Raw genomic sequence first — 27,379 nt, forward strand, 5'->3', positions numbered from 1 at the left:
GATGATCTACCAAGGTCCAACAATTCCTCCAATTTGTGAAATAAATCTCTAGTTTTTAAGTATGCTTCTCCGGACTAACTATGGACTTAATTTTTCCTTCATTATTTTATTGGAACTCATTCTAACTTGTAATATTTTTTTATGTAATATAAGTTTTATATATATATAGTAGTTGTAAATTTTCAAGATATGCTCAGTCTACCGCTCATCTATGCTATAATTAAATAAATTTACTCATTCAGTAGGCCTTTGATTGAATGTAATCATTGCTATGTTGTAATAAAATATTTAAAGATAAAAAATTAAAAAATAAATAAATAAAGTCAAAGAGGGGAGCAAGCAAAATGGGATTCAGGTTCAATTATTCAGGTGACCAAAAGATTCAATCAAATGTCCAGTATTTTTTATCTGCTTTTAAAACACAGACTGGCAGCAGACACCAAATTGATTTAAAGAGTAAAGACTTCTCTTTATTTCTTAATTAAAATAATCACTTTTCACTTGTTCCGATTCACACAAGTCTCAAGTGCTTTTTACCGCAAGTGCTTTTTACCGATTAAGAAATGGCCAATCAACAGTGTTTCAAAAGCAAAAACGAACCCTCTTCACGGTTTCCCTCTCAAACCACAAATACAAAGCGCAGAGAAAGCAAAAGCAAATCCCACAAACAAAAACGCCCGGCTTCAAAAGCAAAAGCGAAAAAGCAATAACACACACACACACACACACACACAAACCAAAAGCACACCACGTTAAGCAAACGAAAATAAAAATGATCCCATATATGTACTCTGCTTCAACTTCAATTCCCACTTTGACTTTCTTCTCGCAGCAATTATGTCTCATGAGATTGTTCCTGCTGACTCAATTCTTGATCAGGAAACTGATGGCAGCAGCAGCAGCAACCATACTTACGAGAGATTTTATGATGCTTCTTCATCAGGTGCATATGATTATGAAGCCAATGCTGAAAATGAGGAAACGCCATATACATTTACAAGAACAAGATCACTCACGTATGGTCGTCAGCATGTTCCTGAATCGTTTGACAGTGAGAGGTTGCCGGCTTTTTTGGCTTCTGGGATTCACAAGTTCCTTCTTGTTGCCAATTTGCTTGAGAGCGAGGAGCCTCGCGTTGCTTATCTTTGTAAGTCTTTTTGTCTTTTGGTGAATTGGGTGCTTATTAGGTTCTTGTTTTAACAATTGGAGTTCATTTTTTATTGATTATTGTCTTTGTTGGTCGTTAGTATTGCTCATTTGCTCTTCTCTCTCTGTTTTAGCCTTTCCTTTTTTCCTTTTTTTATTTTTTAAAATTTGTATTGGTTTTGTTGGATGAAGTATGAGGTTTAAGAATTGCGCTCTTATAAGGTATTTTATGTGTTTGTGAGTTGTTTTCATTAATTAATTCCCTTTTGGTGAATTTGGTATTTTCTTTATGTTTTCGAATGATCAGGCGTGAAGTATGAATCGCACCAGTTATTTGGATTTCAGGATTAAATTGTAGACGATGCTTGCCAGAATGGAATAGGGACATGGTCGTGATAAATTATGGCCCTTAAGTAAATAGTTTAGGTTCAGCGGGACAGCAAGTACAAAGTTATGACTTGGAAAAGAGAGGAAAATGGGATTATATATGATCTTTTTGCTTGACATTTAGTATAGTACCATTTAAATGCAATCCCAATTTCATGAACAGAACTCACACTAGTAGTGAAAATTTAGGTTTTGCATGTGATTGTACATGCTCTGTTCATATTTGTTATGTTGATCTTTGGGCAGGCCGCTTCCAAGCTTTTGAAATTGCACATCGCATGGACCGAAACTCAACTGCAAGGGGTGTTCGGCAGTTCAAAACATCTCTTCTTCAACGGCTTGAGCAGGTACTAACTCATCTCAAGATAACTTATCTCGGCACATGAAATGTTTTGACAAATATCATCAAAGAGTATAACGTTTTAAGTTGTCATCACATACATATAGAATTTGACCTGAAAGGTTTCCACACCCTAATACCATGATCCAATGGCTCCAATGCAGTTATTTTCCCTTTTCCCCAAGGAGGAGTTCTCTGTTTGTGGTGTTTACATATGTTTTATTTATCTTCTTTGAATTATCAGCTTTAATTTGATTATAATTCTTGATTTGTCTTCTTGTAGGTTTAGCCTTTCCATTAATTTATTATTTTAGCAATATTTGCTCTTCTTGATAACAGATGTGATATCTAGCTCAATATGGTCAATCATTTTCATGTTTTATGTAGCTTTTCTTTCTTTTTTAAAAGAAGACTTCACTATTGATCATTTGTCGTTGTATACTTGTAAATTATTTACCACAACCCTGAAATAACTTTTATTAGCTATGTATACCTTTAGCAATTTTTCTTGCCTTATGATTTCAATTTTTCATTTCACAAATAATTAGCTTTGTTAGCGCTAACCTCTTTATCTTTCTGTTTATCTAATATTTAAGTCTGTGTTTTTGTGCTATGTGATTATTGATCAGATTCTGCTTTTTTTTTCTGCTCATTACAGAAAGTTACTGGTCTTTTTTTATTTTATTTTTTGAATCCGTATTAAATTTTCATATCTTTATTGGCTTTGATGAGTTTTAGGATGAATACACCACCCTTGATAGACGAAAGGAGGAGACTGATACACGCGAACTGAGACGTGTTTATCATGCATACAAGGACTATATTTTCAGAAATAGTGGAGCACTGAATTTAGAAGGAAGGTGATTTGAGTTATTATTAAATTATACTTTTCACTATGCCTGATTCAGCTACATTTTATTCTGTAGGTTCACTTCTACTAATTGAAATTAATATGTTGTGTTAAATTTAAATCAGTGAAAGAGAGAGATTAATAAATGCACGTAGAATTGCTTCGGTGTTGTATGAAGTTTTAAAGACGGTAACAAACGCAGTTGATCCTCAGGTGACATTTTATTTCTGAACTTTTTTTATCTTTTACTGTTTCTGCTGCAAGCATATTGTTCTAGAGCCTTAGTTACTGTATTTTGATTTCTTATTTTGTTTATATATCTTCTTTATCAGGCCCTTGCTGATAGAGACAGTATTCCAAATAAACCTCAGTTCTATGTGCCATATAACATTCTTCCACTTGATCAAGGAGGTATTCAGCAACCAATTATGCAGCTTCCTGAGGTCTGGTCCATGTTCTTGATATTAGCTGGTTGATGCTAGTGGCATTTGCTTTTCATTCAAAGTCTATTTCATTTGCCCTTAAATTTACTTGTCATAAACATTTATTCTGCTGGAACATTCCTGAGTTCAATAGCATAAAATAGTTCATTCACAAGCTTATAAGTGGTACAGATTAAAGCTGCCATAGCAGCTGTTCACAATACTCGTGGTTTACCTTCGGCCCCAGATTTCCAGAAGTCTGGTGCATTCATGGATTTATTTGATTTTCTTCATTATTGTTTTGGTTTTCAGGTAAATTTCCTCAAGCATCTCTATTATATTTCAATTTATAATCTTTTATTAAGTGTGAAAATCTGAACTGAAACTGGAGTTGGCAAATGGCTGTAAAATGAAATATTGCCTTTATGTGCTTGATTTGAGGCATCAATTGTTTTTTGAGATTCTTGTCCTGTCTTCAATCAGGAAGGAAATGTTGCCAACCAGAGGGAGAATCTTATTCTTCTTCTTGCTAACATCCATATTCGGCAATCTCATAAGCAGTCACCTATCTCAGAGGTGATTTATTTATTTAAATGTCAATCCTTTTAACCTCTTGGTTATCTTTGTTTTGAATCTGTTTCTATTATATGATTTAGCTTGGAGATGCAGCTGTGGATGAATTGATGAGGAAATTCTTTAAAAATTATACAAATTGGAGCAAATTTTTGGGGAGAAGAAAAAGCATCCGGTGAGAAACAGCACCAAAATATAATTTATTTCTTTCCATCTTATGTTAATTAATAAAACATTAATTTTCTATTCACTGCGGCACTATTTTTGGACAAATTGATGATTTTTCTTTTTCTGCTTCAATGTCTTTGGACAAAACTCTGCTATCTATATCATTCCATCCTTTTGCATCTCATGGGCGTTATTTCATTATTCTTTCTTGTCATAAGACTGAAAGATTTCTTTTCTGTTTTTTTTTTCACGTTTTCTGGCCATTTTCTTATATTAAATTTACTATTTGCTTTTGAAGGTTGCCTTGTGTAAAACAGGAAGCCCAACAACATAAAATTCTGTATCTAGGGCTTTACCTTCTCATATGGGGGGAGGCTGCAAATTTGCGGTTTATGCCAGAGTGTCTGTGTTATATTTTTCACCATGTAAGTTGAAAATTCTGTTGAAACTGATTACGTTTTATGCCAGAACTTGAATTGTATATTTTGCATGTAGGAGTATGAGTTATTGTGGCTTTTGTCATGTTTCTGGTCTTACTCTGGAGACTTGACTATCCTAGTCAAAAGACTTGGAGGAAAAATCTATTTTAGTACATAATTACACAAATACCTACCACAATGCTGTAATATGCATATTGAAGTGCAGATTAAAACAAATTCAACATGTTGTTATAACGAACTATTAGTGTTCTTATAAGAATATATATATATATATATATATATATATATATATATATATATATATATATTATATTTGGTTTGTTTGCTTTCAGATGGCCTATGAATTGCATGGTATTTTAACCGGTGCTGTTAGTACTATAACTGGGGAGAAGATCATGCCAGCCTATGGGGGTGCTTTTGAATCTTTCCTTAAGAATGTAGTTACCCCTATATATCGGGTTATGTATGAGGTATGTTCGCAATAACAATCATTTCTTTTAAATGTTGAGCAAGTATCTCATTTTCTTATTAAACACTGAAGGAAGCTCAAAAAAGCAAAAATGGGACAGCTGATCATTCTAAATGGAGAAACTACGATGATCTCAACGAGTTTTTCTGGTTAGAAGCAATTTCATAGCATTCTTTTCCATATCTTTCAACTCAAGCTCTCAAGAAGTTCATCTCGGATAATTATGGTTACTTCAATTTTCAGGTCTCCTGTTTGTTTTGAGATAGGTTGGCCCATGCGACTAGAACATGACTTTTTCTGGGTGACCAATAATCGTAAAGCTAAGAATGCTACAGTACCAAGAGATGCCGTAAAAGAAAAAAATAATGGAGAAGAAAAGAAAGATGAAGAACAAGGAGTAAGCCAGGTTGCAGAACTCACGTTGCATATTTTGAATAAATTGATTTATGAACTTAATTGATATTAAAAGATGATGAAGAACACATTGTTCATCTAAAACATGCTGATTTTGTTCCATAGTGCTCATGTTTGACTTGTTGGAAATTGCGAGCATATTCCAAGCCAAGGCTTTGGGAAACATCATATTTGAAAATTGAACTTAGAAAAACTATATTATCCTTTTGGAATCGATTGCTTGCAGTGATCATTATATTGTTTTCTTTTCATACTAGGATTCTGTAATGATGACAATAAATGTATCTTGGTTTATGCCAAGAGAATCTTAAACTGGTCTCAATATACCATTTTGAATAGATATTGTTTTCCTAAGTAATTTTAATCATTGGTGTTGCATGGTCAAATTTATAGAATATGATAATATTGGGGGTTCGCCTGTTTAAAAACGTTCAGTTAATATGCTGCTGGAGGTTTATTCCCTCTGTTTATTCTTAGAATCATTTTAATATAGCATAGAAGTACTTTCCTAATAGAAGTAGCAAGACATTAATGTATTCTGTAAAAAATCTTTTATTACAAAAATGGAAAGGAACTAGAATACATTCAGGGATCAGTACTATGCACGACCTATGCATTATGTATGTATAGTTGCTTGCAGATGTGTCTTTATACAACATATGTAAGCAATGATGCATTCATGTGTATACTGTTGTTCCCTGAATTATACATATGTTGGGTATGTATGTGTAGGTATGCAGTTAAGTGCGTGTAGTTGTTCATAGATGTATATCTAGACATATTTCTGTATGTATTTATCTACTATTTCATTTAGATGCACTTATTTGTGCTTGAATATATCTAAGAGGCATATGTGTTACACATGTTTTATGTATATATGTTGGTATGCATATGCATTGTGTCTGATGTTTACTTATTTTCTGATTGATAAAAATGGGTTGCCGTTAGTTGTGCTTCTGATTGCTCATACTTTTCCATAACCAATGGGATAAGTACTTACTAGTTTTTTCTTTTTTCCTAAGAACCAGACAACTCATTGTTTTGCTCTCACAGGCTGGTGTAGAAGAAAATTGTGAACCCATGTGGCTAGGAAAAACAAATTTTGTTGAGATTCGTTCCTTTTGGCAAATTTTTAGGAGCTTTGACAGAATGTGGAGCTTTTATATTTTATGCCTTCAGGTCTGTTCTGAACTCACTACAAGTGGTTTATAACTGCATCATCCTTATTCGCAGTTTAGTTATGATTTTTTTTCGCCTTTTCAGGCAATGATAATTATGGCTTGCCATGATTTGGAATCTCCACTTCAAGTGTTTGATGCAGATGTATTTGAGGACATTATGAGCATCTTCATTACATCTACAATTCTCAAACTGATACAAGGTAGGGGCACTTGCAGTTATTTTACCCATTATTGAATTTATTTCAGGAAAGTACCTGTATTCACAAGTACAATAATGATATAAAGCCAGTGAAAATAATTGTCTAGTTCAGCTCGTTTTCTTTTCTCATAAATGGGTCTTGGAAAATCTTGCCCTCTAAAAACAAAAGTGATCTTAATAATTCTCACCTATGTGAAGTTTCCTTTGGGAAGTTGGGCCTTAGCTATTGAGCAGTGATTGGATAGAGTAACAGTCATAAAGTTGAAATTGGATTTTGCAAAGACCTGCAAACTCTAATTCATATATTTCTGAAAAAGGTTTCTGTGAAAGACTAACACAACTCAAAATATGCAAATAGTTTCTTGGCCAATTTTAATCAAATATCAATATAACTCAACAAAATGTATAGAATAAATGTCATGGTATCTCATTTCCCAAGTCCCAACAGATCTTAAAGGTGGAGAAAAAAGAAACAATCAACCAAAGCGGTGCTTCACTTCTTAGTAATTCATTAGATTAGCTTGTATTTGTAGCATTGATTTTAATTGGATTACAGCAATGAAAACTTCTTTTCTACTCTCTTAAAAGCTTACTTGATACATAAACATAATGTTGCACTCTGGACACATCATGCTCTTTGATGGAAGGTGGAAGGCTTATTAATCTAAACTTGTGAAGCTAGGAGCTGAGGTGTATAACTTTCAATTAAAAATTATGTGTTCCTTTTTTTCAGATAGGCGCTGCATTATGGTCTCGAAAATGGAATTATTGAATTTATTTGTAGTCTTGGATATCCCTGTACATTGTGATATTCTATCCGAAATGAAAACTCTTTGCTATTTTTTTTTAAGTTCTTTGGTTCATTTCTCTTGCATGTAAGCATTTTTCAGAGTGAATATGTTAAAAAGGCATTATACATGCTTGCATGCCCAAATACATAAACATATGAAAATATTGCTGATCTAATTCTAAAACTGGTCTTTCAGCAATTTTTGACATTGCCTTTACGTGGAAAGCCAGGCGTACAATGGAATCCTCTCGTAAAAGGAAATACATGTTCAAGCTGTTTGTTGCAGTGATATGGACAATTGTTCTTCCAGTTTTATATGCCAGTACTAGAAGGAACTATACTTGCTATTCCACACACTATAAGAGCTGGCTTGGAGAATTATGTTTTTCATCCTATATGGTTGCAGTCACAATTTACTTGATGACTAATGCCATTGAATTGGTGCTCTTTTTTGTCCCTACCATTGGCAAATACATTGAGATCTCAAATTGGCGGATATGCACAATGCTGTCTTGGTGGACACAGGTAGAATCCCATAAAGATATAAGGAAATATAGGAGACATTTTTTTCCCTCTTCTTTGTTAATTTATCTCTGCTTTTTCTGTTTTTGCTTTTTCATATTTTAACTCACAGCTGTGTAGCTCTTTACAATGCAGAAATTAGTTCCTTTTTACTCTTCTAAATTATATTGTCTTTGCTCTTTATCATGCTTTTTTTTTTCTCCTTAAATGAATTCCTCAATAGTTTTGGACATTATTAATACTCTTTATAATTTGTAATTTTGTTGTTATCATTCAGCCTAGATTATATGTTGGACGTGGAATGCAAGAAACTCAAGTTTCTCAATTCAAGTATATCCTCTGCCTTCATTGCTATGCTCTTGGTTTTTGTCTTTTATTGATTCTATTCGAAATAATTTCCTTTTCTCGTAATACGCAGGTACACAGTGTTTTGGTTCCTAGTACTGCTAAGTAAATTTTCATTTAGCTATATTTTTGAGGTGAGTATAGTGCAGGTGCTCCCATAACAACATAGTTACAATTGAAATGCACTTTCCTCTGTTATAACATAGAACAAATTAGATTATTTTTTGAATCATACATTTGAGTGGCATGCTGGATCTAAAAACTATTTTTCAGACCGTTTTTACAATCTGAAGACCATTGTTTTCCAAGTTTTATACCTTTCTTTAATCCCAAAAGTTAAAGCTAATATGCAAGCGGCCAACTACAGTTTAAACTCTAACATTGAGTTTTTCAACGAACATTAAGACGGAAGGAAACAAAAAGTTTCACTGGAAGAATTTTAGTGATCTACACATTGGATATAGACTGCTGTTAATTGGTCCCAGTAAATCAACATTCTGTCTTTCTGACTCTGTACATCAATGAAAATATGTTCAAGCGAAAGAACTTATCTATCATCTGCAAATGAAAAATGCAGATAAGACCACTGATTGAACCTACAAGACTTATTATGAAGATTGGCGTGCAAAGGTACGATTGGCACGAGCTTTTCCCCAAAGGTAATCTTTGTTTCTCTCTAGTCTGTTCTTTGAACTCGAATCTGCATTTCAAAATTTATTTATCTAACATTAATTTTTCCTCTTGTGTAGTCAAGAGTAATGCTGGTGCAATTGTGGCTGTGTGGTCTCCCATAATAGTTGTGAGTTTCTACCAATCTGTCTGGAACCTTTCTTTTAAATGCTTTAATTTTACCTTCAACCATTTGGTGTGATTAGAGCTAAATGTTGGTGGGTGATGGTTTTTGCTTGTATCTAACTGTGATACAGGACTTCCATCCAAGATTATCTTTAAAATGAAAAATAAATTTCATAGTTCAATTTTACATAAATTTATTGTGTTTTTGTGCTTATGATAGGTGTATTTCATGGACACACAGATCTGGTATTCTGTCTTCTGTACAATCTTTGGTGGACTTTATGGCATTTTGCATCATCTTGGAGAGGTAAGAGGAATATTTTTTACCCATAACATCATTTTAATGAACTAATTACTATTGTTTATTACAGATTCGGACATTGGGAATGCTAAGAAGCAGATTTCACACGTTGCCTTCTGCATTCAATGTCTGCCTTATCCCACCTGCACTGAGAAATGATCAGAAGAATAAAAGGATTTTCTTTAGGAGGTTTCATAAGGTAGGAGATTTAATCTTGCTACATTGCTATACGAATTGCCTGAAGGGATTAATGTTCTCTTCTACTGACTGCTCCGCTGATTATATTTGACGTTGCTCAGGGTAAAAAAGATGACATTGCCAAGTTTGTTCTAGTTTGGAACCAAATTGTTAATAGATTCCGAGTCGAAGACTTGATAAGCAACAGGTAGAGTTAAGCTGTTATGAAATTGTTCTTTTGTTTTCTTAACTTTGAACTTTCCGAACGATGTTTCTATGATCAGGGAGCTGGATCTGATGACAATACCTATGTCAAAAGAGTTATTTTCTGGCATAGTTCGCTGGCCTATTTTCCTCCTGGCACATAAGGTATGGTCTTTTCACTAAAATTTTGTGATTTTGACTTTTTGTCATTTATTTCTATAAGAATGTTCCTACTCTTGCTAGTTCGTAACAGCACTGAGCATTGCAAGAGATTTTGTCGGGAAGGACAAGATTCTTTTCAGGAAGATTAGAAAAGATAAATACATGTACAGTGCCGTAAAGGAGTGCTATGAGTCACTGAAGTGTATTCTTGAAATCCTTGTTGTTGGGGATCTGGAGAAAAGGTAGAGAAAAATCCTCTGATCAAAATTAGCCTTCTGTGCACATATGTAGGGAATTTTCTTTTAAGGTTTGCAAGTAACATGCCAAATAGATACCGTAGTTTTTCCTTTCTTGGTTGGCCACTGAATTTTAGAGTTTTAACCGAAACTTGGCTTGCTTCTTACTTCCAGTGTGTGAAACTTTTTTGGATGTATTGGTGCTACTTTTCTTTATAGGGTTATATCCAACATTGTAAATGAAATTGAGGAAAGCATTGGAAGATCAAATCTTCTCGACAATTTCAAGATGGGTGAGCTCCTGGCTCTACAAGCCAAATGCATTGAACTAGTTGAACTTCTGGTAATTATTTTACTTCGAAGCTGAATTTCAAGTTGAAGTATATTGTTTCTCAATCAACAGAGAGGTATCAGGGATTTTTTGTTTGACATTCTTTAAGGTTGAGGGAAATGAAACTCATCATGATAAAGTTGTAAAAGTTCTCCAAGATATCTTTGAGCTAGTAACAAATGATATGATGACAAATGGTTCCAGGTATGTTTCTCTCTGTCCTCATTCCTGTATTAATGCCAATTCGAGACGAGACTTTACTAACTTTCATTTTACATGTGCAGAGTACTGGATTCATTAAATTCATCCCAGCTGGTTGAGCGGGATTTTGCATTTTGTCTCCAAAGAACTAGACATCAGTTGTTTGCTGACAAGAATTCTATCCATTTTCCTTTGCCAGATAACGACTCTCTGAATGAACAGGTTTTTTTTTTTTTTCCCCTCCTTTTTTTCTCTTCCTCGTGTAGAGCATGTTTACCCTACTCAGTCCACAATCACACACCTGCTCTGTTTTTTCAGCCCTCTTCTGCAAATTTAGCTTTTTAGTTTTTTACCTTAACCACAAGATTGTACGTGGCACTCGCAAAACATCAAAATCATCTATGTATTATCCTTTTTTGTATCCACTCATTTATATATTTCAAACATGCATCCACACATACCTGTAAACATGAGACTAATAACCACACATTTCAAACTTAAAATGGCAGATCAAGCGTTTTCTTCTGTTGCTCTCTGTCAAAGACAAGGCAATGGACATACCTGCAAACTTAGAGGCTCGGAGGCGTATCTCATTCTTTGCTACATCATTATTTATGGGCATGCCCAGTGCTCCTAAAGTACGGAACATGCTGTCGTTCAGGTTGAATGCATCGTCTTGCTCCATATTGTTTCTTGGTGACAGCTTTCTTATTTTGCAAATTTTTGTTACATTTAAGTGTGTCATATCTTGTCATATCTTGACAAAACATTTGATAAATCAATGAATTTTTATAGATACAAGCTAGTTAATTCTTGTACGAATGATCTCTTAATTCTCAAATTTTCAGTTAATCATGTGCTAATACCAAGCACAATGTACCTGAACAGAAATAACATCAGCCAATAAGTTAAGTAGATTTAAAGGTTAACTCTTGTTGGAATAACTCGAAGTTACTTAACTTGCTAAATCTAGTTAAATGCTTCTTTACAGAGATGCCAGTCAATTTTGGCACCTGAAGTAGGTTTGATGCATGATACTATAATTTTAAACTATTTGTTGGCTATTTGGAGCTTGTCTGTTTTCTGTCATTTTTTATTTTAGCAATGTTGCATTTTACAGCACTGTCACTTCCCTCTTGAAATTTTTAGCTGAAAGTTAAGTGCCCTGAGATTTGATGAAAGATTACCTAGTTATGCATGCTCAATTTTTTCTTGTTTGATGTGTTCTCTTGTGCTTTTATTGGTGATGTACATTTACTTGGACAAGCATTATGACATACAAACCCTAGAAGAAAACCAACAAACTTGAAGAATTTTTTTTCTTATTTCTTGTATTAATTTTATTTTTCATTGACAAACGTTTACCCCACAAATTTCACCTGATTCAATATATTCTTTATTAGTGTTTTAACTCCACATTTCACGGAAGACATAAACTTTTCCATGAAGGAGCTATATTCGAGCAAAGAAGAAGTTTCGATCATTTTTTACATGCAAAAGATTTATCCAGGTAACAGACGACTTCTTGAGTAGTTGTTTTTTGCTCTCCGATTGAATGCAACTTGAAGTACGTGACTCCTCGATTTTCCTTAGATGAATGGAAAAACTTTTTAGAACGAATGGGGTGTGAAAACTTGGATACATTAAAAGATGAAGGCAAGGAGGAAGAACTTAGGAGCTGGGCTTCTTTTCGAGGGCAAACACTGAGCCGATCAGGTGAGAAAAAAAAAATTCATTAACTATTTTATAAAGCTGATCCAAATAGGTAAGAAAATGAATTATCAGAATTTAACCTCCTCTTTGTTGGTTATCACAGTTAGAGGAATGATGTACTATGAAGAGGCCTTAAAATTACAAGCATTCCTTGACATGGCTGAAGATGAAGGTTTGTGGTATTGAATGGGATAGTAGTATTTAGCAGCAGCATTTGTTTTTCACAATCCAATATTTTATGCAATATTTCCTGACTATAGCATGAGGCTGCTATATGGCACCTTTCTTCTTTGCCTGAGATTATATATGGAGGAGATAGCTTCATTTAAACTTTAACACCATGTCATCAATTCTGTTCATCCAGATATTCTTGAAGGCTATGAAGCTGCTGAAAGGAATAATCGTACATTATTTGCTCAACTAGATGCATTGTCAGACATGAAATTCACATATGTGGTTTCTTGTCAAATGTTTGGATCACAAAAAGCTTCAGGAGACCCCCGTGCACAAGACATGATTGACTTGATGATTAGGTAACTAATTATTTGCCAGACATGATAAAAGTGAATATGTTGGAGTATTTTGATATGCAATTCATTGATCATATTTAAAAGTTACCTAAATGCAGCTATGGATTATTGCTTATTTGCTCGAAGGTACCCATCTCTACGTGTTGCTTATGTGGAAGAGAAAGAAGTGTTTGATGCAAATAAGCCTAGGAAGGTTTATTCTTCCATATTGGTTAAAGGAGTCAATGGCAAGGATCCAGGGGCAGAGGTATTAAGAGTCTGGTACACAATAATAATAGCTTACTGAAAGGAACTAACCACCAGTAAATAATGTAATAGCTCTTACTCTGTAGGATTACAAGCCATGAATCATTTACTATAATCTTGTGCATTCTTGCCCCCCATTTCATCTGCCTTTTCCCAGAACTTGTACAGTTGTAACAGTTGGTTGTGGTACTCTTTTATTATGTAGGAAATATATCGCATCAAACTTCCTGGTCCACCAAATATTGGAGAAGGGAAGCCTGAAAATCAAAATCATGCCATAATTTTCACACGTGGTGAAGCTCTACAGACAATTGATATGAACCAAGTATGCTTTTACTGTAGTAGCTACATGTTAATGATTCCCATGGCTTCGATTCTTATTTTTTTTCTGGTTATGCAGGATAATTATTTGGAAGAAGCCTTAAAAATGAGAAATCTTCTACAAGAATTTCTTCAGAACCATGGACGGCGGCCCCCCACAATACTTGGTCTGAGAGAACACATCTTTACAGGAAGGTTTGATCCTCATTTCCTATAAGTTGTAAATAACACATGGTCCACACCTTGTGCCCGCATGGGTAATCACTAAAAATATGGCAATAAAAAAGATTCAGAAAAGTTACCTTGGGAATTTGTTGTAAAGACCATGAATTGAACATAATGTTCAATTGGTTACACCTATGTTACATTGCTCTCTGATTAAAATAATTTCCACCATTGTATTAGTTTCAGTTTGCATCTACTATAGTTCCACAAACCTATAAAAGTACACTAGTGATAAGATCATACAGACTGAGAAACTTAAATTGTCTCCCATTATGCAGTGTTTCTTCTCTGGCATGGTTCATGTCATATCAGGAGACTAGTTTTGTTACCATTGGTCAACGGCTTCTTGCCAATCCTCTCAGGTAATGGATATATATTGCTTCAGGCTTAATGCTTCACGTAATTTTGGTATAAATATGCGTGCATACGTTGTTTGCCTGCGAATGCAGAATACCTAGCGGCTTACTGTTTTTCTACTAAGCTTGGTGCTTCAAATAAAAATTAACAAAAACGTTTGGTTGAATGACTCTTGTCAGTTGCATATGTGTCCATACTCCAATGGTTGTATCTGCTCTGGCATTGCATAATCTGTCTTCACTAATTCTTGTCCTGTTATGGCATTTAACCATAATATTTTCCAAGTCTCTTCGTGTTTTTGTATATCCTCAGTCCTCTAATCAATTGACTTTTAATTTCTTTGCATCTCATCTTTTTAGGGTACGATTCCACTATGGACATCCTGATGTATTTGATAGGGTGTTTCACATTACAAGAGGTGGCATTAGCAAAGCATCCAAAACAATTAATTTGAGCGAGGATGTTTTCGCCGGTACAATATATTTTTGTCATTTCAATTAAATAATTAATCGTATTGTCAAAGTTGATCCGCTGCTTTCTGATTCAGGATTTAATTGTACCTTAAGAAGGGGATGCATCACCTACCATGAGTATATACAAGTGGGCAAAGGTCGTGATGTAGGCCTAAACCAGATCTCTAAGTTTGAAGCCAAAGTTGCTAATGGGAACAGTGAACAAACTTTGAGCCGTGACATACACCGCCTTGGTCGTCGGTTTGATTTTTTCCGGATGCTATCTTGTTACTTTACAACCATTGGATTTTATTTTAGTAGCATGGTAAGTGGTTTAAAGTCTTGACAAGTTCCTTATTTTTAGTTAAATTTATCTGTTTATGCTGGTTGATGTTCAATATCTAGTGATTCTATCTTCTTCCTATTGTGCTTATTAATATATAATAAACAAAAATTTTGATATTTCGGAAAAAAACACAACAAATATTTTGCAGATTTCAGTCATTGGAATTTATGTATTCCTCTATGGTCAGCTATACTTGGTTCTTAGTGGACTGCAAAAAGCACTCATGATTGAGGCTAAAATGAGGAACATACAATCATTAGAAGCTGCCCTCGCCTCTCAATCATTTATCCAGCTTGGGCTTTTAACAGGCTTACCAATGGTAATGGAGATTGGCTTGGAGAAAGGATTCCTCAATGCCCTTAAAGATTTTGTCCTCATGCAATTGCAGCTTGCTGCTCTTTTCTTCACTTTCTCGCTCGGTTCAAAAACTCATTATTATGGTCGAACAATTTTGCATGGGGGAGCTAAGTATAGACCTACTGGACGTAAGGTCGTGGTGTTTCATGCCAGCTTCACTGAGAATTACAGATTATATTCACGAAGTCACTTTGTTAAAGGATTTGAACTATTACTTCTGTTGATTGTCTATGATTTATTCAGGCGGTCATATCAGAGCAACATGGCATATGTGTTTATCACTTACTCCATTTGGTTCATGTCAATCACTTGGCTGTTTGCACCATTTTTGTTTAATCCTTCTGGATTTAGTTGGGGTAAGATAGTAGATGACTGGAAAGACTGGAATAAGTGGATCAGGGTGCAAGGTGGCATAGGCATTCCACAGGATAAAAGTTGGCATTCTTGGTGGATTGACGAGCAAGCCCATCTGCATCGTTCAGGGTTGGGTGCTAGGTTGTTTGAGATTCTTCTTTCTCTTCGATTTTTTATCTATCAGTATGGTTTGGTCTATCACCTAGACATCTCCCAGCAGAGCAAAAATTTTCTGGTTTATGTGCTTTCATGGATTGTGATTCTTGCGGTTTTCCTCACAGTCAAGGTAAAATTGTTCCACTTCGAATGAAATTTCATTAAGGTTCAATGTAGATCTAAGTAGTTGTTGCATATTGTAAGCTCAGTCTTTGTAAGTCACTTGATTAAGAAGCATTACTTTAGTTGTGATCTACTCGTTACGCTAACTCGATCTGAAACATGATGTGCAGGCAGTGAACATGGGAAGACAACAATTCAGTGTCAATTACCACCTTGTGTTTAGGTTCATCAAAGCGTTCCTCTTCCTTGGTATTCTATCTACAATAATTTCACTTTCTGTCATCTGTCAACTATCTTTCAAGGACATAATCGTGTGTTGTCTAGCATTTTTGCCAACGGGATGGGGTCTAATATTGGTAAGGGTTAAAAACATTCTCGTTCTTTATTCTTAAACAATTTTACTCTGTTCTATCTATATTTTGTTTCATAAACATTTCGGTTTCTTCAGATTGCGCAAGCTGTGAGGCCAAAGATAGAGAATACAGGATTATGGGACTTCGTAAAGGTTCTTGCTAAAGCGTACGACTATGGAATGGGGGTCGTTCTTTTTACGCCCATAGCTGTTCTGGCTTGGCTCCCCATCATATCAGCCTTCCAGACTCGCTTCCTTTTCAATGAGGCCTTCAATAGGCATTTGCAAATTCAACCAATTCTTGCCGGGAAGAAAAAGCACAGATAATTTTTTGCAGCAGAGTGGCAAGTACTTGTTTATAACAGTATTAGAGTTGAGTACATTAGTAGGTATATTTTCAATACATGTCAATAATTTAGTGTATAGCTGCAATTCAAGTAAGATTATATAAAATAGGAATAGAAGTTCAACAGCGAATATTCAATTACCTATTTTAGAGGATAGAAACTGAACCCATGTCATTCATTTATCAATGAGTTCTTAATATTCTGATAAAGCAATTGTCTTGTATGTCATCTCTCCGGCTTTGTTTTATCACATAACTTTCTTTTCTCCAAGCTAAGTGGATTATTAAAAATAGGGAAGTAACATCACTGTGAGTCTGTGACTGACCGAAATTTTATGGAGACTTTTTTTTTTGTCCAAATTACATGAATCTCTATTTTAATAATTATATTCATATAAAATAAAATTGAGTTACTTTAATCAAAGGATATACAATTATCTTAAAATGAAGAAGTGATATGGTGAGCGATAAACGATGATACTCAACTAATAAAACTTCTCCTAAAATAAATTCATGTGCTCACTTTTAAATACAATTAATCTCATTACTAATAATAAGTAGCAATAAAAACCCACTCGAGCAACAAAGCTTGTGAGAAGCGCATTTTATTGCTGCTTGTGAGCAGAAAAGAGAACTACAAACCCATTGACACACTCATCGTTTTCATTTGCTTCTGGCCACAAAATATGATCTTACGTTCACATTTTGCTCGTAACCATCGCCAATCAATCATTCAATCTCTTTCTTCTGCTTCAACAATCACTCGTAAAAGAACTTTCGCACTCGCTTCTCCTTCAGCTTCGCATCAAGATTCTGATCACCACGCCTACAAACTGAATCACAAAGACTGGCTCTCACCAACCGAAGTCTTGAAAATCTTTTCAAATCTCAGAGACCCCATTTCAGTAATTTCAGTTTTGAATCAATACTCCAAGAGAAAAGACTACAATCCGAATGAAGCTCTTTACACTCTTATCATCAACAAGCTTGCTCAAGCCAAACGCTTCGATGCCATTGAAGACATAATGCAAAGAATAAAAGTTGAAAAACTGTGTCGTTTTTCAGATGGATTTTTTTATAATGTGATCAAAATTTATGGAAATATGGCTGGGAGAATTAGCAAAGCAATTGAGACCCTTTTTGATATGCCAAGTTATAATTGTTGGCCGAGTGTCAAAACGTTCAATTTGGTGCTCAATTTGCTTGTTTCGGCCAAACTGTTTGGTGAGATACAGGGGATTTACACTAGTGCTGCTAAGCTTGGAGTTGAGATTGATGCTTGTTGTCTTAACATTCTTCTTAAAGGGTTGTGTGAAAATGGGAATTTGGAGGCTGCATTCTACGTGCTCGATGAATTTCCTAAACAAAATTGTGAGCCCAATGTGAGGACGTATTCGACGTTGATGCATGGTTTGTGTGAGAAGGGAAATGTGGAGGAAGCATTTGGGTTGCTTGAGAGGATGGAAAGTGAGGGAATTGATGCTGATACGGTAACGTTTAATATATTGATTTCGGGCCTTAGGAAGCAAGGCAAGGTTGAGGAGGGAATGAAGCTTTTGGAGAGGATGAAGGGTAAAGGGTGTTATCCAAATTCAGCGTCTTATCAAGAGGTTTTGTATGGTTTGCTTGATAAGAAGAGGTTTCCTGAGGCGAAAGAGCTTGTAGGTAGGATGATTTGTGAACGTATGAGTCCTAGTTTTGTGTCCTACAAGAAGTTGATTCATGGACTTTGTAATCAGAAGCTGGTTGAGGATGTGGATTGGGTATTGAAGACGATGGTGCAACAAGGTTTTGTTCCGAGGATGGGGATGTGGAGGGAGATCGTTGGATGTGTTACTTTTGGGAAAGACAATCGTAACCGTGTTTACGTCACAGAAACTGTTGATAGCTTGGCCAGTTGAGGTTGATCCATGAATGGGAAAATTATGTCTTGCTCTGTTGGCCTGTAGATGGGTATGCTTCAAGGGGTTTAGAACTGATCGTCGGACATAAAATGGAGGGCGATGAAGATGCCTTTGGCTTAAACCATCATAAAGATTTTGATGAATTGGTTTGATCATGGTCTTCAATTTGACACCACCATGCCTGGACCTTTCAATTGTCTGAGATTAATGTCAACTGCTGTACCACTCTCAAAGGAAAAAGATGTGGATGCCTATATACTCTCTTTTTGTCCAGCCACATATGTATCTCTAAACTTCAGCAGCAAATTGGCGATGCTGTAGAATTAAGTTCTCAGACTCAGAATCGATTGTAATTGTTCGACCTCAAGCTTTATGCAAAATTTCCAAAAACAGAAGAGTTGAAAATTTGCATTGAAGTGGTTTCTGTAATATGCTATACATGTGCTAACAAGTAATACAAACATACCAACCAAATGAAAATGCAATATCTAAAAAGCAGTTTCTGACATTCTATTTGGATGCGATACAATCTAATCAAAAAATGCGCAAAACTTAAACGTTCATTTCGTAATTCACACCTATTTTGCAATGGTAAAATTACTATGAGACATCAGTTTCAGCTCCTCGGTTTATATCCTCTGCCCCCTTCAGATCCCCTTCAGAAAGCTCAGGTTTTATGAACTCGATCTGCCCATCATCAACCCCCTCAGTTTTGTTCACCTCATCATCATCTTTCTTTTCTTCACTATCAGCACTCACTTTATCTGTTTGGCCTAATATGTCTGCTTCAGGATCACTTGAACTTGTCCGCGTGATCTGTTCCTTGGTATCACAGTTGTCATCTCTAGTGGAGCAGGAGCTCATGGGAATGGGAAAATCAGGAATCCTTTCAAGTCTAGAGGATGGAAGAGATTCATCATCAGAGGAATCAGAATCAACATAAAGTTCTCGTTCTGTCACCGGTGATGTACCTCCTCGACGCTTTGTTGAATCTTTCCGAGAGAAGGCATGTTTTATGCTGCGAGCATGTTTCTCAGCATGTTTCATGATGCTCTTTGCCATACCTTTCACATGTCCCCTGCTAGGACTTTCTGGACCACTTTCGTCCGAACTCACATTTATATCTTTTGTAGCCTTAACAGGAATAGACCCTGAAAGGCTGTCTTCCACTATGAACTTCACACCAACGTCCTTTGTATTGACTGCTCTAAGGTTGACACGTGGAGAAGGAACAGCCTCTCCAATGCTTCCTGCATGATCTTCCTTTCTAGAATTCCTCTGAAACATAGAACCAATCTTCCGTAGGCCCCGTCTTATTGAATTTTTTCCCTCCTGATTATCATCAGTGCTGCTGCTGTCATTGTTCAAGGATCCAGATGCGGCAGAATTGGTACTGTTAAAGGAACCATTAGGCACTCTGCGGACCAGGGTATCCAAGCGCCTGTTCTTACCCTTTCTAGGCTCCCATGTCTGAGCTACTTCACTTCCTGGTTGATGGACCCATATCCCAGTCTCTTGTTGCCCCTCAATGTTGATGGGTTCAAAATTATCTACCACCTTTGGTGACTTCTCTGACGATACAGACGAAAAGGAACCCTTGTCAGTAGTTTCATTCGCAAAGGATTCCTGTATATCTTTCTTGTTGCTTTGATCCTCCTTGTTTCCCATACCTTCCTTGTTTAATGTTCCCCCGTCACATGGACTATCAACCCCCTGCTGAAATTATGCCAACAGTTCACATGAAACTTTACTGCTTACCTCGGCAGAAGTGTTTCATCACAATTTAAAACAATATGTCAAACTGTTATATTTTTACTAGTCACTGAAAGCTGATACAACAGACCTTTGCACTCTCTTCAAGAACTGTTATTGCGAGATGCAGCCTGCCTATTTTAATGTTCTGAAGAGGTATCCACATGTCGTGTCTCTGGCCATCCCTAAGATCACTGATATTTATGGTACAATCACTGTGAATAACAGAAAATTAAGTCAAATATAGCAATTGCAGAACAAGCTTTCATTAGATCATGAAAAATTAGAATTAAAGATTGGTAACTAAGCAAGAAAAATTAAGAAAAATGAAGGCAGGGGGAAAAACAAAGAAAATGACTGCCAGAACAAAAGTGCAAGTCATACCATAGAATCTTATTTTATAAATCCCTATTCAAAATATTTTTAGTAATTCTAAAGGGCATGCACCAGTAACTTACTATAAATGTAAACAAGAAAACTTTTAAATAATGACGGCCCGGTATCCTTACAGCCAATATAAAAAGAGAAGTCAAACACTTTTAAGTTCTTTAAGACTACCTCAAGGAACTTCAGGGAAAGCATCAAATTCTTCCAAAGGGCAAAAGTAAGAGAGGCATCAACATTTCCACCCTTTTCTCTGTACTACACTATGCTTTAACAATATTTCTTCTCATTGCAAAATAAATATGCATCATACTGATATCCAAATTTTGTTATCTGACTGCCTGTTATTTGGGGAATAATGGCTCCAAAGAAAGAAGCTGTATAAGCTAAACCAAATGCGCATAAAATCTTAGTAATTTGGCATTTATCGCATGAAAACCATAAATTAAGTGCCGCAATAGTAGAATCTCTTATAGATGTTTTATTTGATTGTTTATTGTTCTTATTGAAAAATGAAAAAAATGTGATAGGAAGATACCTGAAAACCTCAATGTACATAATTATGAACAATCAAAAGAAAAAAACAAAACTGCATTGCCTTTTTTATAGCATTAAGTGCAAAGGTTTGCCCCTTAGTACACGATGTTATATAGCAAGGTTTAGAATAATACCCAAGAGTATCATCAACGAAATGGTCCTTATCACGAACTTCAATAACTAGCACATTAGGAGAGTCCCAAGTACTTATGGGAATATTAAATTCCTCATGCCATTTTGGAGACAGTGTTTTCCTCTGTGTTTTTGTCCTGAATCTGTAAGGGCCAAGTTGCCCCTTCACATATGGATCAGCCAGACCTGAAAATTTCAACCAGTCATCGCAAAGAAAGATTTGGAATACTCTGTGACGGAACAATGACAAAAAAATAGTTTTTAACCAAACCATTTAAATCCGATGGTTTCATGTCAGATGCTTCAACAACTTCAACTCTGGCATATGCAACTGGTTCCTTCACATCAACAGAGAACCAATTTCCTGACAAGAATATAATTAAGGGAATGAATTTAACATATCAATAGGGGGGAAAGAAAAGAAACTACAGCATCCCGAACTATGGCTAGCAATACAGCAATGATCTTCATATTGACATCTGTCTTCAGGTACAATATCCAGATCCATATCCACATCATAAAGTGATATTGAATAAAACAAAGTTATTGTTCATTTGGTTCTGGTAGTACAGCAATGATTAAAATCTCATAACTTATGCCTGCATTTTTTCACCCAACTTCCATGAAATAATCTACTTAAGCTGATAAACAATATACTCGCATGTGCCCTTCCCACATGCCATAGCAATCCACATACCATATAAAGCAACCATTTTTCTTTCCCAAAGCTTTTCAGTAGCTTATTCATTTTCATTTAACCACAAGTAATATTTCTCATAACTATCATAAGTTCACTTGAGCATCTCTGTATCTTACTTAATACCTAGAGACGGTAAGAAGCCTGATGGTTTTCTAAATCTACCTTCCCTTCTAGACCTTACTACTCCGGCTCTTTCCTGGATCTTAAAAAACGAGTGCAACCCTCTTGTACACTAAAAGATCCCCTTATTAAACCCGTATCTCCACCAACCAAGTTACCTATTCCAGCCTACAGATTACCTACCAGTCAACTCCAAAATTATGAAGGAACCATATTCTACACCAATGAATAATGATAAACAGAAAAAATTATTAACTACTATCAAAAGTTATAAACCACAAATTCGAAACACACTGCAGAATCCCAGAAGATTTAGGCTGTGAATTACCTGGCTGTGGTGAAGCAAATTTATCCACATCAACAACCAGCATATTGGGCTGTAAAAAAGATCAAATATTAAGCCAAAACTCAAACCAAAAGAAACATTGTTGGATTTGAGAATCTACAACTTCATCCCAAAGTCGCGACACTGATTTTTAGGTTAAAAAAGAAGAAGAAACTAACTACTACATGTTTGTGAAATTTAAGCAGCAAATGAAACTAAATGAAAGGACAGCTGCTAGTTTGAAGGGAGTAAGGATAAAGAACTAACCTCCACAAGTGTCTGCTCAAATGCTATGGACAGGAGCTTGTCCTAGGAAAAGAAAAGAGAAAACACATTGGACTTTACAGAAGGAGAGAGATATCAAACAATTGAAAGTCAATAATTTATTTTTGTGTTCCTGTATTAAACTTACCAGCCATCCAGCAATTCCCGGAAATTCTGTAACATCAAGCCCGTGAGTGAAGATAGGTTTCACAGTCATCTGGAAATATGGCGGTTCAGCAAAGCATACCCTCAACCGGTCAATGAAAGGCCATCTCCGAAGAAACTTCACTCCAACCAGAACCTAGAAGAAAATAAAAGCGTAGCTTAAAGTCAAACAATTTCACCCCATATTTCTTCGAATAAAATAAAACACAAAAAAAAACACCATGCCATTTAAATCACCCAACAAATATTAGTATTGCAAGAATTTGAACTGATTCGTCATATTCAATCAACCGACATTTATCTTAAAGACAGCCTAAAATATACTTTAATACAAGAATCACATATACTGCCCGAACCTTCCCCTCAACATGCATGCCAGTCACATGCATCTTGGCCCACATTCCAAATCCCAGTCTTTTCCTTAATTTCACAGCAAGTATTGCACTCATATCATCTGCTGTGAGAAAGTTCATTCCCAACTCTAATACCTGCAATTATCACATATTAAAATCTCCTTGGAAACAATAACAAAATACATTGTAGAGCCACCACGCTATAAGAGAAGATACAACATGCCAGATCAGGGTTCAGTGACACATACCATGTGGTCATCATCATTGGATTGGCGAAGAACTCTCATTTCTGTAAGCATTGGGGGGTTTCTACCCAGGTACAGATGCTGAACCAAAGCTTTCTTCTGCAAATATATCATTGCCAATACAGTCATTAGCAGACCAAAATATAACGCCAGAGAAAAGCTATAAGCTTTTGGCACTGAAAATGGATACTATCTAACTGAAGTAATCATGTTTGCTAACCTCAACTAACATTGAAATATAAAACTAGTGAATTCTCATAATTCTGTTACCCGTCCTAGAGAGAAAAGGAATTTTATAAAGTCAGTTCCAAAAGTAAATAGTGTCATACTGCAGTCCATGGTTTGTACTTCTCCAAAAACCATGGTATAATGGGGAGAAGTAACTTCTGTGAAGCAATTTGTTCCATGCATATGGGCCACATCTTTTCAATAGCATGATTCAACCATCTTACCGTTTCAGAATCTTTAAGCACCTGAAAATAAAGAGAAAACATTATCATTTACTCCAAGAATCAAGATCAACATCAATGCATCCAGTTTAGTTTTCATTTATATATTAAACAAATGTAGCATAAAGTTAATAACAAAAAGCTGAAAGCATAGGCACCTTTACTCTTTGAAAGTGAAAGAAGAAAAACTTTATCTTTTGATCCTTTTTCACTTTGTCTTAGTGGATCAACCAAAACACATACTAACTTTCCACTGAACCCAGAAAATATAATTTGATTTTGAGTTTTGAAGACTAAGGCTAACTTCATACTTAAAGGAATCAATACAAAACCTTTTCATTTTACAAAATTTCCATAGATTCACACTAAATCTAAATTAAAATACCCATTAAAATGAATAATCAAAAATAAAAAAAAAAATCAACAACCAAGAATCTTACCATATCAAAAGTAGAATATTAAGAAATATAGAAATAGAAAAATACCCTTCTTTGAAAAGAATTCTTTCTCTCCTCGAACTCCACTTTCCTCCTCAATCTCATGACGTATCGATCATGAACCTTTCACCAAAAAATTAATTAAAAACACAAATTAACCCACTGATCATTCAAATCACAATTAAAAACAAACAAATTAACATTAAATTTTAAAATACATACCGAGTACAGATAGATTAGAGAGATGAAATAAGCAGCTGGGTGGCAACGATCGAAGTAAGAAAGCAACCAAAGCAAAAACAAAACAATGCCCACATGGTGCATTATTGATATCTCCATCAAACTCATCTTTTTTGTTCTTTGCTTTTATCAACAAATATTTCTCCCTTCGTTCTTCACGTGACCTAATTCAAGAATCACAAGAAAATTGAAGGAAAAAAATAAAATAAACTCCTGAAATAAATATTGAATTTTGGGTATTGGGTGGCGGCAGTTTTCAGAGTTACTACTACTAACACAACATGCTGTGTTTTGTTTGTAATTATTTCTTTACGAGAAGAACAGGGAGCGGTTAATGAACAAAGGTAAATTATTTATAGGATGAGATTATTTGTTTTTTTTTTCCGGTGAAGTAACGGTACCGTAATATGGAAGCAAGCGGCCGTATTTAAACTAATTAATTAATTAGTATCTGTTTTTTCAGATTTGGTTCGACTGGCTTTGTTCTGAAAGCACATGAAAAGTAGTCAGTTTGATGTTCGTGCGCTTTGACTGCTTGTTCTCCGACACGTGTCCTTTACGTGTCTCATTGTGGGGCCTTGTGTACTAAGAAATATATAAGATCCCTACAGATAAAATTATGTAATAATCGTTATTTAAAAAATAAATAAACATTATGTAAACTGTTATTTTTTATAAAGGTTCACTACGTTAGAGTTCATTTATAGTGGAGTACGAATTTCAGTCATACACGTAAAGTGATAAATAATAAATAATAAATTATAATGAATTTTTTATGATTTATTATTTTTCGTGTGTGACTAGGATTCGTATTCCACCGTAAGTGAACTCTAATATAACCATAGTCTTTTTATAAATATAAAATTTTATAACTTAAAAAATATATATAAAGAAATATCATTATGTAAATTGTTATGACTATGAACAGATTATGAATATGATTATGTGCATACCGAACAAGTTTTTTATAATTATTTTTGAAATTCTAAATATGGATTTAAAAAAAACGTGTTAATATCTAAAAATTATACAATTTGAGGACTTTAATTAAGTGTCGAAATAATTATTTGGGTATTGGGACAATCATGCCCACACGTTCACTTTCTCGATTTGTGCTCTTCTCACATGTCTAGTGGATTAAAATATGCGATCAAGTGTTTTGAAATTTAGACAATTATGAGAATTTGAAAGATCAAAATTACTAAAAACGTTGTACAATTAATTGGTTAGATACTATTATGCAAAGGATTTTTTTAAAACATTAAATTGATTTTTTTGGTCAAAATTATTTTGGGTGTTGCTTTCCCTTTCAAAGATCAATGCGACAATGACCGAAAACTAAAAGAAGCTTTAACGGTTACCACTTACCATCCAATCCATCCACGTTAATAAATTATTTAGTTATTGTATTCTAATTGGACACAGAAATATAATTACAGTCGGTTTTTCTCTTTTTCTTTTTCTTTTTTTGAACAGATTTTTTTTTAATTAGGAAAAAGATTTTTATTATATGTATACATATGAAAAAGAGAAAGAAATGACTTTAATGACCTGTATGTAACTATTAAAGAGATTGTTAATTTCTACCGAACTATAATTAATGTATAGCACTTGTTCCTTTACTATTTTAATAATAACCAATAACCACTGGCACCATAATTTTATAGTATTGTTCTTATTTTTAAATATACTTTTATTCATATTTATTATTAATTAAATAAACCATATAAATAGAAATAACTAAAATGAAATAATTTAACTACTACAAGTAGGACACATAGGTTTCAATGTGAATACAAAATTTATAATAAAGTACTTTTTATATTCCTAAAATAAAATAAAATAAGCAAATGACCATTTATCCCTCATTTCTTTTGAAATTTTTTGTAACGGAGAAGTTATCAACTATTATGAAAATAACAAGTAATTAGTGGTATATATAATATTTCAGTAGAGTGATACTGGCAATCTTTCTAACTACTATAAAAAATAAAACGACTGGGCTTGCATTTAAAATAAGATATAGTAATCAGACAAAACAATTTGGAATGAGATAATTAAATGCATACAATTAATTAAAAAAAAAAAGGCAAACCTTAGTTTGTATATTCTAATATATTCATAAGATAATTTAGATTTTTTAATTCATATTATTTTTTAAATAATATACAACAATCTAAGGTACAACACCTTGATGCTTAAAAAGTGAACACTCTAAATTCTTAGTTACACCTTTAAATTTGGGAAATTATTTCGGCACTACCTTTTTTTTTGTCATATGTATATCTAACCACCATAAAATTTTAACATGTACTTTGCACCACCTTTGTTTTTAAGTTTGTATCAATCAACTATTTTGACACTAAAAGTGATCATTTTATCCCTAAATGAATTAAAAGACTATTTTATCCTATTAAATTTTGAAAAAAAAACTATAATTATAAGGATACCCCTAAATTCAATAAAATAAATAAATCTCAAAATCTAAGATGATAATTTTTAAATGAAATTATAATTATGAAAAAGTAACGTCTTGTAAGTATATTTATTTGTATTATTTTTTTGTAATTAAATTATATATTTAATAATATAATTATAATTTTATTTAATTTTTGTAATTAAATTAAGTATAAGGAAGTTTACAAAAATTAACATGAAGAGAAAAGCTCCGTATAATTATTGTAAACTTTCCTATAATTAATATTAAGAAACTTCCCCATACAAATAAAATGAAATTATGATTATAAAAAATTGGTATGATAATTTTTAAATGAAATTATAATTATAAAAAATTAACATATTAGATTTTAAATTTAATTTTTTTTATTAAACTCAGGGATA

General features: G+C 34.3%; 3 protein-coding genes across 4 annotated transcripts; 2 read left to right on the forward strand and 1 right to left on the reverse strand.

Moving 5' to 3' along the window:
- Window positions 1-712: 712 nt before the first annotated feature.
- LOC18048592 (putative callose synthase 8) lies at window positions 713-16,763 on the forward strand. Its single transcript, XM_024188011.1, has 41 exons — window positions 713-1,147; window positions 1,780-1,880; window positions 2,612-2,733; window positions 2,849-2,936; window positions 3,056-3,166; window positions 3,338-3,457; window positions 3,629-3,721; window positions 3,802-3,893; window positions 4,185-4,311; window positions 4,659-4,796; window positions 4,868-4,944; window positions 5,039-5,201; window positions 6,263-6,388; window positions 6,473-6,590; window positions 7,576-7,904; window positions 8,179-8,231; window positions 8,320-8,380; window positions 8,824-8,905; window positions 8,996-9,045; window positions 9,262-9,348; window positions 9,413-9,541; window positions 9,642-9,727; window positions 9,804-9,888; window positions 9,967-10,127; window positions 10,341-10,464; window positions 10,562-10,656; window positions 10,737-10,875; window positions 11,163-11,314; window positions 12,057-12,163; window positions 12,247-12,369; window positions 12,470-12,538; window positions 12,731-12,899; window positions 13,023-13,143; window positions 13,348-13,467; window positions 13,543-13,658; window positions 13,967-14,050; window positions 14,405-14,517; window positions 14,593-14,822; window positions 14,992-15,840; window positions 16,004-16,189; window positions 16,282-16,763. The coding sequence occupies exons 1-41, from the start codon at window positions 838-840 to the stop codon at window positions 16,510-16,512; spliced, it is 5,937 nt and encodes a 1,978-aa protein (XP_024043779.1). The 5' UTR covers window positions 713-837; the 3' UTR covers window positions 16,513-16,763.
- Window positions 16,764-17,052: 289 nt separating this feature from the next.
- On the forward strand, window positions 17,053-18,840 carry LOC18048593 (pentatricopeptide repeat-containing protein At3g14580, mitochondrial). Its single transcript, XM_006442222.2, has one exon. It carries the CDS (start codon window positions 17,218-17,220, stop codon window positions 18,430-18,432), a length of 1,215 nt encoding a protein of 404 aa, XP_006442285.1. The 5' UTR covers window positions 17,053-17,217; the 3' UTR covers window positions 18,433-18,840.
- On the reverse strand, window positions 18,820-25,019 carry LOC18048594 (C2 domain-containing protein At1g53590). Of its 2 annotated transcripts, none has more exons than XM_024187633.1 (12): window positions 24,521-25,019; window positions 24,347-24,421; window positions 23,742-23,885; window positions 23,416-23,511; window positions 23,171-23,302; window positions 22,798-22,950; window positions 22,653-22,694; window positions 22,389-22,437; window positions 21,512-21,604; window positions 21,243-21,426; window positions 20,279-20,402; window positions 18,820-20,148 (listed from the first exon to the last, which is right to left on the reverse strand). In XM_024187633.1, exons 1-12 carry the CDS (start codon window positions 24,644-24,646, stop codon window positions 19,036-19,038), a joined length of 2,331 nt encoding a protein of 776 aa, XP_024043401.1. In that variant the 5' UTR covers window positions 24,647-25,019; the 3' UTR covers window positions 18,820-19,035. The 2 variants fall into 2 exon arrangements, with proteins under 2 accessions (XP_024043401.1, XP_024043400.1); XM_024187632.1 differs by having other exon boundaries at window positions 18,820-20,151.
- Between the last annotated feature and the right edge of the window lie 2,360 nt (window positions 25,020-27,379).

This window comes from Citrus clementina, unplaced genomic scaffold, assembly GCF_000493195.1.
Source record: "Citrus clementina cultivar Clemenules unplaced genomic scaffold, Citrus_clementina_v1.0 scaffold_3, whole genome shotgun sequence".
Taxonomy (NCBI): domain Eukaryota; kingdom Viridiplantae; phylum Streptophyta; class Magnoliopsida; order Sapindales; family Rutaceae; genus Citrus; species Citrus x clementina.